The sequence below is a fragment of the Mobula birostris genome, chromosome 7 (assembly GCF_030028105.1).
Source record: "Mobula birostris isolate sMobBir1 chromosome 7, sMobBir1.hap1, whole genome shotgun sequence".
NCBI lineage: Eukaryota > Metazoa > Chordata > Chondrichthyes > Myliobatiformes > Myliobatidae > Mobula > Mobula birostris.
Window position 1 is genome coordinate 173,495,011 of NC_092376.1, and position 15,260 is coordinate 173,510,270.

General features: G+C 45.5%; 1 protein-coding gene across 10 annotated transcripts in view; it reads left to right on the plus strand.

The window, feature by feature from the left end:
* flt4 (fms related receptor tyrosine kinase 4) overlaps positions 1 to 15,260 on the plus strand; it is a 264,141-nt gene that overhangs the window by 100,043 nt on the left and 148,838 nt on the right. For all 10 annotated transcript variants that reach the window (XM_072264095.1, XM_072264102.1, XM_072264100.1 and 7 more), the window contains one exon: positions 8,633 to 8,729. In XM_072264095.1, the coding sequence (XP_072120196.1) occupies positions 8,633 to 8,729 (97 nt within the window). The remainder of the gene's footprint in view (positions 1 to 8,632; positions 8,730 to 15,260) is intronic.

The window sequence follows — 15,260 nt, forward strand, 5'->3', positions numbered from 1 at the left end:
GTGGGCAAAAAAGTGGCAGTTGGAATGCAGTGTTGGGAGATGTATGATAACACATTTTGGTAAAAGGAACAATAGCGTGGACAATGATCTAAATGGGAAGATAGTTCAAATATCAGAGGTGCAGACGGACTTGGGAGTCCTCATGGAAGACTCTCAGAAGGTTAATTTACAGGTTGAGTCTAGTAAAGAAGGCAAATGCAATGTTGGCATTTCTTTCATGGGGAATAGAATATAAAAACAAGGAGGTAATGCTGAGGCATTTTGAGACTCTAGTCAGGCTTCACGGGCTCCATATCTCAGAAAGGATGTGTTGTCATTGGAGAGAGAGGAGGTTCACGAGGATGATTCTGGGAATGAAGAGGTTTAACATATGAGGAGTATTTGGCAGCATTTGTGCCAGTGCTCACTAGAATTCAGAAGAATGCGGGCGGGGGGGGGTGCGGGATCTCATTGAAATCTATCAAATGTTGAAAGGACTAGATAGGGTGGATGTGGAGAGAATGTTTCCTTTGTTGGGGGTATCCAGAACTAAAGGGCACAGCTTTAAAATTGAGCAGCAACCTTTTAAAGCAGAGGTAAGGAGGAATTTTTTTAGGCAGAGAGTAGTAAATCTGTGGAATGCTCTGCTACAGACTGCAGTGGAGGCCAAGTCCATGTGTATATTTAAGGCGGAAGTTGATTGTTTCCTGGTCTGGGCATCAAAGGGTAGGGCGAGAAGGCAGGTTGTGTGGGATCCGGTATCAGCCATGATGGAATGATGGCAACACACATCAAAGTTGCTGGTGAACGGAATGATGGAGCAGATTTGATGGGCTGGATGGCCTAATTCTGCTCTTACATCTTATGGTCTTATGGTTGGGATATTATATTGCAGTTTACCAGATATTGGTTAAGCCACATGTGCAATATCGTGTTCAATTTAGCCAGCTTTCTATAGGAAGCTGGAGAAAGTGCAAAAGACATTGAAGAGGACATTGCCAGGACTCAAAGGATTGGGTTGTGCAGAGAGCTTGGGCAGGTTGGAGCTTTATTCATTGGAACATAGGAGAATGAGGAAATGTTGTTATGGAGGGGTACCCTGGTAACGTAGTAGTTAGCGCAATGCTATTACAGCATTGTGTGGGGGGGGGGGGTTCAGAATTCAGTTCAGGTGCCGTTCTGTAAGGAGTTTGTATGGTCTCTCTGGGTGCACTGGTTTCCACCCACAGTCCAAAGACATACCAGGTAGTAGGTTGGTTGGTCATTGTAAATTGTCCTGTGATTAGGCTCGAGTTAAACAGGTGGGTTGCTAGGTAGTGAGGCTCATTGGGCTGGAAGGGCCTGTTCCGTGCTGTATCTCTAAACATGTAGACAGGTGTATAATATCTTGCCCCTCAAGATTTTATACACCTCTTTTTCCCAGGGCTGGGGAATCAGGAACTAGAATTTTCTTGTATTTCTTTATTTGCCTGCAAGGAAATAAATCTCAGGATAGTGTATGGTAACATATACAAACATTGATAATAGACTTTGACTTATCTTTACATTGATCTTAGAGAGCATAGGTTTAAGGTGAGAGGGGAGAGGTTTACAGGAGATCCGAAGGACAAGTTTTTTGCCTACAGAGTGGTCAGTATATAGAATGAGTTGCCAGGGGAAGTGGTTGAGGCCGTTATATCAACAACATGTAGAAGACTTTGGCAGCTACATGGATAGGAAAGGCTTAGCAGGATGAAGTCACACTTGAGTTGACTGTCACATGTACAAGTCAATGTGTGCACAGGTGCAATGAAAAACTCACAACAACATCACAGGCACACAGCATGCACAAGAAAAACAAAAAATAAACGTAAATTATATACTTTTTTTTTACAAGAAAGAGCACAATTAGAATGCAAAAAGTCAATTTCAGTGCAATGTGGTCAAAGTTCAAAGTAAATTTATTATCAAAGTACATATAAGTCACCATATACGTACAACTCTGAGATTCGTTTTCTTGCAAGCATATGCAATAAATACAAGAAACACAATAGAATCAATGATAAACCACACAGAATAAGATGGGCAAACAACCCCAGTGCAAATACAAAATGGAAGAAAGAAAAAATAATCAAATAAGCAATAAGTATCGAGAACATAAGATGAAGAGTCCTTGAAAGTGAGCCCATAGATTGTGGGAACAGTTCTGTGATGAGGCAAATGAAGTTATCCCCATTAGTTCAAGAGCCTGATGGCTGAGGGGTAACAACTGTTCCTGAACCTGGTAGTATGGGACCTGAGGCTCCTTCCTGATGGCAGCATGGAGAAGAGAGCATGGCCTGGCTATGTGCTATATTGAGGTAGTGACTAAAGTTGTGCTGAGTGATTCAAGAACTGAATGGTTGAAGGAAAGTAGCTCTCCCTGAACCTGGTGATGTGGGACTTCAGTCTTCTGTACCTCCTACCTGATGTGAGCTGTGAGAAGATGGCATGGCCTGAAGGGTGGGGATTTTAATGATGGAGGCCTCCTTGAGGCAGCATCTCCTGTTGGTACTACCGATGGTGTCAAACTCCAAACGCAGGCAAATGGGACTATCTTAGAGAGGAATCTTAGTTGGCATGGACCTGTTGGGCCGGAAGGCCTGTTTCTGTGCTGCGTGGTACTATAAATTTAGGGCAGAAATAGAGGTCAATCTGGACCAAGATCCAGTCGGCAGAGAATTTATGGAAATGTGCTCTTGTTTTTTTTGCACTACCTTACTTTCCCTTTTCTATTTTCTATTTATGATTTATAATTTAAATTTTTAATATTTACTATCAATTTCTACTCCAGGGAGTGCGAAGTACAGAATCAAATATCACTGTGATGATTGTACGTTCTACTGTCAGTTGTTTGGCGACAATAAAGTATAAAGTGAACTATAAAGTACAAATGTGCGAGCAGGCTGAGCTGACACCTCCGGCTACTTATGCTCCAACACTCGTACACCCCTTGGTCGAGTTCAATGTCTCTAATTTTAAAATGTCTCTGACATTTTAGCTTGTTAGAGACCTATTAGCCTGACATCAGTGGTTGGGAAGCTGTTGGAATCGATTGTTAGGGATGAGATTACGGAGTACCTGGAGGCACATGACAAGATAGGCCAAAGCCAGCATGATTTCCTGAAAGGAAAATCCTGCCTGACAAACCTACTGCAATTTTTTGAGGAAATTACAAGCAGGGTAGACAAAGGAGATGTAGTGGATGTGGTGTACTTGGATTTTCAGAAGGCCTTTGACAAGGTGCCACACATGAGGCTGCTTAGCAAGATAAGAGCCCATGGAATTACAGGGAAGTTACTAGCATTGGTGGAACATTGGCTGGTTGGCAGAGAACTGAGAGTGGGAATAAAGGTGTCCTATTCTGGCTGGCTGCTGGTTACCAGTGGAGTTCTACAGGGGTCAGTGTTGGAACCGCTGCTTTTTACGATGTATGTCGATGACTTGGACCATGGGATTAATGGATTTGTGGCTAAATTTGCCAATGATACAAAGATAGGTGGAGGAGCGGGTAGTGTTGAGGAAACAAAGAGCCTGCAGAGAGACTTAGATAGATAAGGGTAATAGGCAAAGAAGTGGCAAATGAAATACAGTGTTGGAAAATGTATGGTCATGCAATTTGGTGGAAGAAATAAACGGGCAGACTTTTATTTAGGTGGAGACAGAATTCAAAATGGAGAGATGGACAAAGGGACTTGGGAGTTCTTGTGCAGGATACCCTAAAGGTTAACCTCCAGGTTGAGTCAGTGGTGCAGAAAGCAAATGCAATGTTGGCATTTATTTCTAGAGCTATAGAATATAAGAGCAGGAATGTGATGTTGAGGCTCTATAAGGCACGCGTGAGACCACGCTTGGAGTATTGTGTGCAGTTTTGGGCTCCTTATTTTAGAAAGGATATACTGACATTGGAGAGAGTTCAGAGAAGATTCTCGAGAATGATTCCAGGAATGAAAAGGTTACCATATGAGGAACATCTGGCAGCTCTTGGGCTGTATTCCCTGGAATTAAGGAGAATTAGGGGAGATCTCATAGAAATATTCCAAATGTTAAAAGGCCTGAACAGATTAGATATGGCAAAATTATTCCGCATGGTAGGGGATTCTAGGATGAGAGGGCACAACTTAAGGATTGAAGGGCGTCCATTTAGAACAGAGATGCGGAGAAGTTACTTTAGTCAGAGGGTAGTAAATCTGTGGAATTTGTTACCACAAGCGGCTGTGGAGGCCAAGTCATTGGGTGCATTTAAGGCATAGATAGGTTCTTGATTAGCTAGGGCATCAAAGGGTATGGGGAGGAGGTGACTGGAAGAATTGGATCAGCCCATAATTGAATGGCGGAGCATACTTGATGGACCGAATGGCCTACTTCTGCTCCTATATCTTATGGTCTTATTTTGCAGTTGAAAGCAGCCATCTCTTACCAAAAAGAAAGCACAGTGGATTCTGGTTAATTGGGACATCGGTTAATTGGGCTGTCAATTACTTGGTACAATTTTTAAAGAACAAAAACTAATTGAGAAAATAGCCAGGATTTCCTTTGTTTATCCCAGGGTTCTGAAAGAGGTGGCTGAAGAAATTGTGGAGGCATTAATAATGATCTTTCAAGAAGCACTAGATTCTGGAATGGTTCCGGAAGACTGGAAAATTGCAATTGTCATTCCGCTCTTCCAAGTGGGGAGAGAGGTAGAAGAAAAGAAACTATCTGCCAGGTAGTCTGACCTCAGTGGTTGAGGAGATGTTGGAGTCGATTCTTAAGGATGATAAAATATGCTACAAATCTTGCCTGACAAATCTGTTGGAATTCTTTGAAGAAATAACAAGCAGGATAGACAAAGGAGAATCCGTTGATGTTGTGTACTTGGATTTTTAGAAGGTCATTGATGAGGTTCCACATATGAGGCTGCTTACCAAGCTATGAGCCCATGGTATTACAGGAAAGATTCCAACGTGGATAAAGCAGTGGCCGATTGGCAGGAGGCAAACAGTGGGAATAAAGAGAACCTTTTCTGGTTGGCTGCTAGCGATTAGTGGTGTTTCACAGGGTCTTGGGTTTGGACTGATTCTTTTTATGTTATATGTCAATGATTTTGATGATGGGATTGATGGCTTTGTTGCAAAGTTTGCAGACGATATAACGATAGGTGGAGGGGCAGGTAGTTTTGAGAAAGCAGAGAAGCTACAGAAGGACAGACAGATTAGGAGAATGGGCAGAGAAATGGCAGATGGAATACAGTGTCGGGAAGTGTTTGGTCATGCACTTTGGTGGAAGAAATGAAAAGATTGACTTTTCTAAATGGAGAGAAAATACAAAAAACTGAGGCACAAAGGGACTTGGGAGCCCTTGTGCAGTACTCTGTAAAGGTTAATTTGAAGGTTGAGTCTGGTGAGGAAGGAAATGCAATGTTATAATTCATTCCAAGAGGAGTAGAATATAAAAATAAGAATGTAATGTTGAGACTTTATAAAGCACTGGTGAGGCCTCACTTGGAGTATTGTGAAAAGGTTTGGGCCCCTTATCTTATAAAGAATGTGCTGATACTGGAGAGGGTTCAAAGGAGGTTCATGAAAATGATTCCATGATTGAATGGCTTGTCATATGAAGAGTGATTGATGGCTCTGAGCCTGTATTCACTGGAATTCAGAAGAATGAGGGGTGACTTCGTTGAAACCTATTTAATGGTAAAAGGCCTTGATAGAGTGGATGTGGCAGGGATGTTTCCTATAGTGGGAAGGTTTAAGAGTAGAGGACACAGCCTCAGAATAGAGGGGCGTCCTTTTAGAATAGAGATTAAGAGGAATTTCTTTAGCCAGAGAGTGGCAGATCTGTGGAATTCTTTGCCATGGGCAGCTGTGAAGATCAAATCTTTATGTATATTTAAGGTAGAAGTTGATAGATTCTTGATTGGTGAGGGCATGAATGGATATGGGGAGAAGGCAAAGATTGGGGCTGAGAGGAAAATTGGATCAGCCACGATGAACTTTCCTCTATGCTCCAATCTCCTGCTTTCCCCCTCATCTCTTCATGCCCTGACCAATCAAGAACTGAATTGAATTGAATTAAATTGACTTTTATTTCTTACATCCTTCACATACTCGAGGAGTAAAAATCCTTACGTTACTTCTCCATCTGAATGTTCAATGTGCAATTTATAGAAATTTGTAATAAATACTATGTACAACAAGACAGTCAATATAGCATAGAGATACAACTGTATCAGCATGAATTAATCAGTCTGATGGCCTGGTGGAAGAAGCTGTCCCAGAGCCTGTTGGTCCTGGCTTTAATGCTATGGTACCGTTTCCCAGATGGTAGCAGCTGGAACAGTTTGTGGTTGGGGTGACTTGGGTCCCCAGTGATCCTTTGCACCTTTTTTACATGTCTGTCTATAAATGTTGTGAATAGCGGGAAGTTCACATCTAGAGATGCACTGGGCTGTCTGCAACACTCTCTGCAGAGTCCTGCGATTGAGGGAATTACAGTTCCCATACCAGGCAGTGATGCAGCCAGTCAGGATGCTCTCAATTGTGCCCCTCTAGAAAATCCTTTGGATTTGGGGTCTCATGCCAAACTTCTTCAACCGTCTGAGGTGAAAGAGGCGCTGTTGTCCTTTTTTTCACCACACAGCTGGTATGTACAGGCCACGTGAGATCCTCCATGATGTTTATGCTGAGGAATTTAAAGCTGTTCACCCTCTCAACCCAGGATCCATTGATGTCAATAGGGGTTAGCTTGTCTCCATTCCTCCTGTAATCCACAACCAGCTCCTTTGTTTTTGCAACATTGTGGGAGAGGTTGTTTCTTGACACCACTGTCAGGGTGATGACTTCTTCTCTGCAGGTTGCCTCGTTATTATTTGAGATAAGGCCAATCAATGTAGTATCGTCAGCAAATTTAATTAACAGATTGGAGCTGTGGGTGGCGAAACAGTTATGGGTATACAGAGAGTAAAGGAGGGGGCTTAGGACACAGCCCTGAGGGATTCCTGTGTTGAGGGGCAGAGGTGAGGGAGCCCACTCTTACCACCTGACGATGATCTGACAGGAAGTCCAGGATCCAGCTACACTAGGCAGAATCTATCAACCTCTGCCTTAAATATACATAAAGACTGGGCCTCCACAGCTGCCTTTGGCAAAGAAATTCACAGATTCACCACTGTCTGGCTAAAGAAATTCTGATGGACCAAGTGGCCTAATTCTGCTCGTATGTCTTATGGTATTTTTTTGGGACTCTATGCCTCTAAATTGGGACAAGATTCTTGCTGACCAGTTTCTAACCTGTGTCAGTTATATGCACTTGTGTGGCCATTGGACACCACACTGTGCTCAGAGCAAACAGTTTTTAAATAGCTTAATATTCATGTGCTTGTGTTATGTTATCCGTTTTGGTCGATGGACGCCAATTCAAAAAGCAATGATTTTTGATAATTTTGTATTTAAATTTGACATGTAATGGATTGTGCCACTAATCAGGAAGGCAATGAAGGTAGCCCCATTATCCACACTATGTACCTGAGCTGAGTTTGTTTATTTACAGTCAATAAAAAAAGCACGGCAGTGCACACTGGTTAAATCTTTCCATCAATAATTATTAGGAACTAAAAAAAAGTGTTATAGTACTGTAGTAGTATTGATAGTGGTCTAATTTGTTCTGTATTTCATTTAAATACTTAATGTCTTACTTAGTTAAATGGTGGCTTGTTTTTTTTATATTTTGTTTCCATGAAATTTTGTCTAATTGGTGCAGCAGCTTAATTGGGCCAAAATGTACTGGTCCCAATGTGCCCCAGTTAACCGGAATCCACTGTATTTCTAAAACGTGTAATTTTCTAATTTTATTAGATTAGAGAGCATGAGGATAGGTTGTGTGAGTTGAGACTTTTCTCTCTGCAGGAGGATGAGACGTGACTTGTTGGAGGTGTACAAGATGATAAGAGGCATAGATCAAGTGGATAGCCAGCACCTTTTCCCAGGATTAAAATGGTTAATATCACAGGGGCATAATTTTAAGGTGATTGGAGGAAAGTATTGGAGTATGTCAGAGGTAGTTTTTTTCACACAGAGAGTGGTGAGTGTGTTGGACGAGCTGCCGGGGTGGTGATAGAGACATTTGAGAAGCTGATGATAGAAAAATGAAGCTGCAAATAAATAAGGGTCTGGGATGCTGGGCTCACCACGATCAGACCATGCTGAGAGAGTCATATTTATGTCGGACTGGGTCCGTTCGCTGGAGCCGTAACACAGTAGCACTACCCGCTGCACTACTGTTTCACTAAACATTGAAACCAACCCTGGGGACAGTCCCTCTCTGCCAAGTGATTCAGTGATTCTGATGTGGGCATTCCGGTGCAGAAATGAATAATACTGCTTTTCGTCAGCCCAGGTGTCTCGGGGATGGAAGCCCTTCTGTTGACCATAAACACGAGATTCTACAGATACTGGAAATCCAGAGCAACGCACAAAATACTGGAGGAACTCAGCAAGTCAGGCAGCATCAATGGAGATGAATTAACAGTTGATGTTTCATGCCAAGTCCTTTCATCAGTTTATTCTTCTCCATAGGTGCTACCTGGCCTGCTGTGCTTGTTCTGTTAACTGTTGAACGCTTGGAGTGACCAGAATCTCTTCACTTTCCGCAGGTTTGATACAAGGTTTATCCAACACAGCACCCACACTCAACATCACAGGAACGGAGTACTCCATCACCGCGAGCGGCACTCTCTCCATTACATGCAGGTGAGTGCAGAAGTTGCCAGGATATGATATCTCTGGAGTTACCCGTCTCCAGATGTGAACCCAAGCCTATTTGTCATTTATATCTATTATTTGGATGAGAATGTACTGTATCAGTAGGTTGTCATCAACGGTGAAGTGGTTATTAGGATCTTGATCAGCTGGGTGAGTGGACTGAGGAAAGGCAGATAGAGATTAATTTGGACAAATGTGAGGTGTTGCAGTTTGTGAAGAGAAGTGAGGGTGACGAGCAGAGTCCTGGGGAGTGTTGTGGAATGGAGGGATCTTGCAGTACAAAGTATAGAGTTCTTCTGCTTCCTTCAAAAGGGCAACAATCATATCTGTGCCCAAGAAGAGCAGGTTGAGCTGCCTCAACGACAATCGCCCAGTGGCGCTCACCTATTGTAACTATGTGTTTTGAGAGTTGGTCGAGCTAGAATAAACTGCCGTCTCAGCAAGGACCTGAACTTGCTGCAATTTGCCTGTTGCCACAGTGGCTCTCCACTCACCTTGGGTCACCTGGACAATAGTAATTACTACCTCAGGCTGCTGTTTATTGATTGCAGCTCAGCATTCAACACAACCATACTATCAGTCCTAGTTAACGAGCTCCAAAACCTGGGTCTCTACCTCCCTCTGCAACTTGATCCTTGACTTCCTCACTGGGAGACCACTGTCTGTGCAGATTGAAACTAACCTCTCCTCCTCAATGACAATCAACACTGGTGCACCTTAGGGGTGTGTGCTTAACCCACTGCTTTACTCTGTCTACACCCATGACCGTGTGGCTGGACACAGCTCAAATGCCATCTATACATTTGCTGACGACGCAACTATTTTTGGCAAAATTTCAGGTAGTGGAGGAGGCGTACAGGGGCAAGATGGATCAGCTGGTTGGGTGGTATCACAAGAGCAACCTAGCACTCAATGTCAGTAAGACCGAGAAATAGATTGTGGGCTTCAGAAGGGGAAAGTCAAAGGAACCACACACCAGTCCTCATCGAGGAATCAGCAGTGGAAAGGGTGAGCAGCTTCAAGCTGCTGGATATCAACATCTCTGAAGATCTACACACAAAATGCTGGAGGAACTCAGCAGGCCAGGCAGCATCTATGGAAAAGAGTAAACAGTCGACATTTTGGACCGAGAATCTTCATCAGGATTGGGGAAAAAAAGGATGAGAAGTTAGAGGAAGAAGGTGGGGTGAGGGGAGAAAGAAGTACAAGATGGAAGGTGATAGGCGCTGTAGTGCTCCATGACTGTATTGGGAACAAGTCCATTTATATTTTAGATCTGCCCAATTCTCACACGGTGAATGTGACAGATCAAAGACAGACACCCTCCTGATGCCATTCCAGCAGAGAACTCCTGTACCCAGCACCTCCCTCCCGATCCCCACCCAGCAGCGCCCCTCCTGTTCCCAGCACCTCCCTCCCGATCCCCACCCAGCAGAGTTCTTCCTGTTCCCAGCACCTCCCTCCCGATCCCCCCCCAGCAGAACCCCTCCTGTTCGCAGCACCTTCCTCCCGATCCCCACCCAGCAGTCCTTCCTGTTCCCAGCACCTCCCTCCCGATCCCCACCCAGCAGTCCTTCCTGTTCCCAGCACCTCCCTCCCGATCCCCCCCAGCAGAGCCCCTCCTGTTCGCAGCACCTCCCTCCCGATCCCATTCCAGCAGAGCCCCTCCTGTTCCCAGCACCTCTCTCCCAATCCCATTCCAGCAGAGTCCCTCCTGTACCCAGCACCTCCCTCTCGATCCCCACCCAGCAAAGCTCCTCCAGTCTCTGTCCAGCAATCCTTCAGAGCCCCTCCTGTTCTCAGTACCCTCCCGATCTCCATCAGGCAGAGCCCCTCCTGTTCCCAGCGTCCTCCCAATCCCCCTCCAGCAATTCTGCGGAGCTCCTCCTGTTCCCGGCACCTCCCTACTGATCCTTGTCCAGCAGAGCTCCTCCTGTTCCCGGCACCTCCCCCTTGATCCCTGTCCTACAGTCCTGCAGAGCTCCTCCTGTTCCCAGCACCTCCCTACTGATCCCTGTCCAGCAGTCCTGCAGAGCAGAGGGTAGAGAGGTAACACGCTGAGTTCACAGAGGAACATCCCTCCTACCATGAGAAATGTGGCCATCCCTCTACACTATTGGGCTGCAGATATTGTGGAATTACCCCAGAGGTGTGTTTCCTCAAAGGTCAAAGGGATAGACAAGGCAGCATAGCAATTAGTGCAATGTTATTGCAGCTTAGGGTGTTGGAGTTCAGAGTTCAGTTCCCACTGCTGTTTGTAAGGAGTTTGTGGTACGTGACTGCGTGGGGTTCCTCTGGGTGCTCTGGTTTGCTCCCACAGCAATGCACTGCTGCCACCAAACAACATATTTTGCAACGTATGCCATTGATTTTAAATTTGATTCTGATCCTGGTGTCCAACATGGGCCTTGGCTAGCCTGGGGAAAGGATGGCAGCTGAGGTGACTGATATAGGTGGGTTATAGCTGTAGCCCGTCCTCTCAGGGAACCCAAGGAATGGAAGGGACAGGTGATAGAACTTAGAACCACAGCACATTACAGACCCTTCGGCCCACAATGTTGTGCCAACCCGTGATGGCCGGGAATAATCAGAGGTCAATACAAACCGTGGTTAATGGTGTTTAGACAAAGAGAAGTTAGTGCTGGAGTATCATCAGGATGGAAAAAAGATGCACCTGAGGGTGAGATGAAAGGGAGTGAAATTTTTCCCCCCTCACCCCTTATGGGTGGTGTATAAGTGTATTTTTCCCTCATTCTCGGATCCTCTCCCAGAGACCTGGGAGCTTGAGGGTTCAGTTCAGTATCTTTGCTGTTCCTAGTAGTGTGCTCTTTTGAACAGTGATCTCAGATGTTGTTCCTGGGTCACCCAGTCCAGCTGTCACAACTCCAAGTGCTCCTATTACCTCCGGGATTACTCTGGCTTTAACCTTCCACATCCTTTCTATCTGCTCTTTCAAGCCCTGGTATTTCTCCAGCTTCTCATAGTCTTTCTTCCCGATGTTCCTGACGTTCGGGATTTCCACATCTATTACTATTGCTTTCTTCTGTTCCTTGTCCAGTATTACTGTGTCTGGTTGGTTGGCCAGTACCTGCTTATCAGTCTGTATTGGGAAGTCCCACAGGATCTTAGCTCTGTCATTTTTCACCACCTTCTCGGATGTTTCCCGTTTGGACTTGGGAGTGTCCAATCCATACTCAGTGCAGATGTTCCTGTACATGATTCCTGCAACTTGGTTGTGCCGTTCAGTGTATACTGTCCCTGCCTGCATCTTGCACCCTGATACTATGTGCTGGATGGTTTCAGCAGATTCCTTGTACAGTCTACATCTTGGGTCTTGTCTGGTGTGACAGAGCCCTGATTCTATTGTTCTTGTGCTCTACATGTGTTCCTGTGCAGCCATGAGCAGCACCTCTTTGCTGTCCCTCAGCCCTGCCCTTTCCAGCCATTGGTAGGATGTTATTATGTCAGCCACCTCTGATATCTGGCGATGGTACATCCCGTGCACTGGCTTGCCGTGCTATGGCCTCTGGTCCTCTGGCTCTGCTTCACCCACTTCTATTTCTATATCCCCTGCCTGCTGTCTGAGGTATTCTCATCTTTAGGGGCCATCTTCCTGACATGAATGTTTTGCATTTCTTCCAGGACTGTGGCCTGTGACACTTCCAAGTCCCGGTCCTCCCTTTTTCCAGCGGGTGTACAGTCGGTCAACATTGGACTTTGGATGGAATCCAACATGTATTGTTAGTAGTTTTCAGGTCTTGATGTCAGTGGCTACCAGTTCGTTCCTTGGCCAGCACACTATTGCAGCTGGGTATCTGATGACTGGTAGGGTGAATGTGTTGATGGCTCTGATCTGGTTCTTCCCATTCAGCTGGTTTTTTACGAGTTGTCTCACTCTTTGGAGGTACTTAGATGTTACAGCCTTCTTTGTGTCCTCATCGTGGCTTCCATGTGCCCGAAGATCCCTAGTACTTGTAGCTGTCCTGTAAATGTGGTAAGAGGCTTTCAGGTGACTCAACTCCTTCAGCCTTGATGGGTTTGTCTCTTTTCACTACCATCTGGCTGCACTTTTCCAGTGCAAATGACATCCCAATGTCTCTGTTGTACACCTTTGTCAGGTGGATTAGTGAGTCATTGTCTCTTTTATTTCTGGCATACAGCTTGATACCAGCCATGTACAGAAGGTGGCTGATGATCGCTCCACTCTGTACCTGTACCCATATCCATTTCTGGCTGAGGGGTTTCAAGCCTATGCAGAACAGCAGTGGGGATTGTGCAACACCCTGGTAGATTCCACATCTGATGGTCATTTGTGCTATTGGCTTTGAGTTAACTTCTAGCATTGTCCTCCAATGGCCCATTGAGTTCTTGATAAAGGTCCTTAGCGTCTTATTGATCCTTACAGAGACGGGTATTCCAGGATCCATGTGTGGGGCATTGAGTCGTATGCTTTCTGTAGTCGATCCAGGCTGTGCTTAGGTTGGTTTGCTTGTTCTCGGAGTCTCACATGACTGCTTTGTCTACTAGTAATTGGTGCTTGTAATCTCTGGTTCCCCTCTGATCTGAGCAGGACTCAGGAACTTACATATATGTTCCTTCAGCTTGGTGGCTATGATGCCTGATAGGAGCTTCCATGTTTTTTGACAGGGATGTTGTAGGCTGGTAGTTTGATGGTGTTGCTCCTTTGTGAGAATCCTTCATTATGAGTACTGTCCTACCTTGAGCTAGCCAGTCATGGTGGGAGCCTGCTTCATTTGAGCTGCCAGCTGTGTATGTAATACTGTTAGTTTCTTCAGCCGATAGGCGTGGATCATGTCTGACCCTGGTGATGTTCAGTCCTTCATACTTGCTGCCCATTGCTGGACATCTGCTGTGATGGTGACTGGTTCTTCCTCCGGGAGATCCCAGAGGCTTGCTTGTTGGTCTTTCAGCCATTGGGCACTGCATTATGTGATGCTTCTTTCTCCCAAATACTCTTCCCGTATTCCTCAGTTGCTGTTTTGGTTAGTTCAGGTACTGGTGTGTTGTTGCTCAGGAACTGTGCAAATACTTTTCCTGGTTCTTTGGAGAAGAGTGCATTTATTTGCTTGGCCTTTGCGTCCTTGGTGTACCTCTGTAGTCTGGTAGCCAGAGCTGTTAATTGTCGTTTGGCAGTTTTTGGGGCTTCGGCTATGGACGTACCTCTGTCCTTCCTTAGCAGCCAGTATGAATCTTTGGTCTTCCCACTCTTCTGCAGCTCAGTTAGTCTGCTGACCTCCGTCCTTGTGGCTTTCATCTTGGCTTCCAATCATTGTCTCCAGTGGGAGTTATGACAGTACTCTCCACTGTAGCTCATTTTGTAGCCCAGCATTTCTAGGACTGCTGCTACTGATGCATGTATCAGGTTATTATTGGTCACAGTTATGTTGGAGGTTGCAATTGTGAGTTGTGCTTCATTGGCTGCTTCAAATGAGCTGCCTGTTGGAATTTTATCACTTTCTGGGGAGCTGAGTTCATTGATAGACAGTCGCCAGCTTAGCTATGATCTTCTCTCTGATTGCAGCAGCCGGCATCGATATGCCCCAGGGTGAGGATCGAACTTGCATTTCCCCTGTACAAGGTGATACTATTACCTTTGCACCATCTGTGAGTTGTGGAGGTGGGGTTTGAACTTGTATTTCCTGATCAGTTTGGTTCTGCAGTGATGTTGCTGTGGTGCATCGTGATTGTATGTCTTACAATGCAAAATGCGATAGCAATCCTCTGTTGACAATACTAGATCGCTGGGTCACCAGTGGTTTTTCCGTGAATGCGGACGATAGTCCTCATTGTTGCCAGAGTCCCCACATGCGCTTGACGTATCCTCTTTCATGTGGGTTGTTGTTGAAGTAGACTGGGTGCCAGGCGTTGTGGTCTTTGGCCAAGGCCTCCCAACCAGTCTCAGGGATATTGCATGCCTTCAAGGACGCTTTCACACAGTCTTTATAGCGCTCTGTGGGGGCTCCCTGCTTTCTGGTGCCATGTGCCAGCTCGGAAAAGAATAATATCTTTGGAAGATGGTTGTCTTCCATACAGACCACATGTCCAACCCATGGAAGTTGAACCTTCATGATCAGGGTTTCTGTGCCAGAGCTTCAGCCCTTCATAGCACTTGTGTGTGGGGACTCTGTCTTGCCATGAGATGCCCATGATCTTGCCAAGGCATTGCAGATGGAACTGATCAAGAATCTTGACGTGCCTGCAGTATGGGGTCCATGTTTCATAGCTATACAGCAGAGAAGTCAGGACGACTGTTCTGTAGTCTGCCATCTTGGTCTTCAGCCGATGCTATGTTACCCCAGCACGTGAAGACAGACTCCGGCAGATTGAGCAGCCGAGACCAATGGAAGGTCCAACGGTCAAGAAGGCGGTCTCTGCAAGCATCATGGACGTATAGAGCAGGACAAGACACAGAAGATGTCCTGGTCATCCACTGCGCTTAGTCCCATCTCCAACCGTGTCGACTCTTGTCTTGCCACTGGTTCCAGATGGGAATTGGGA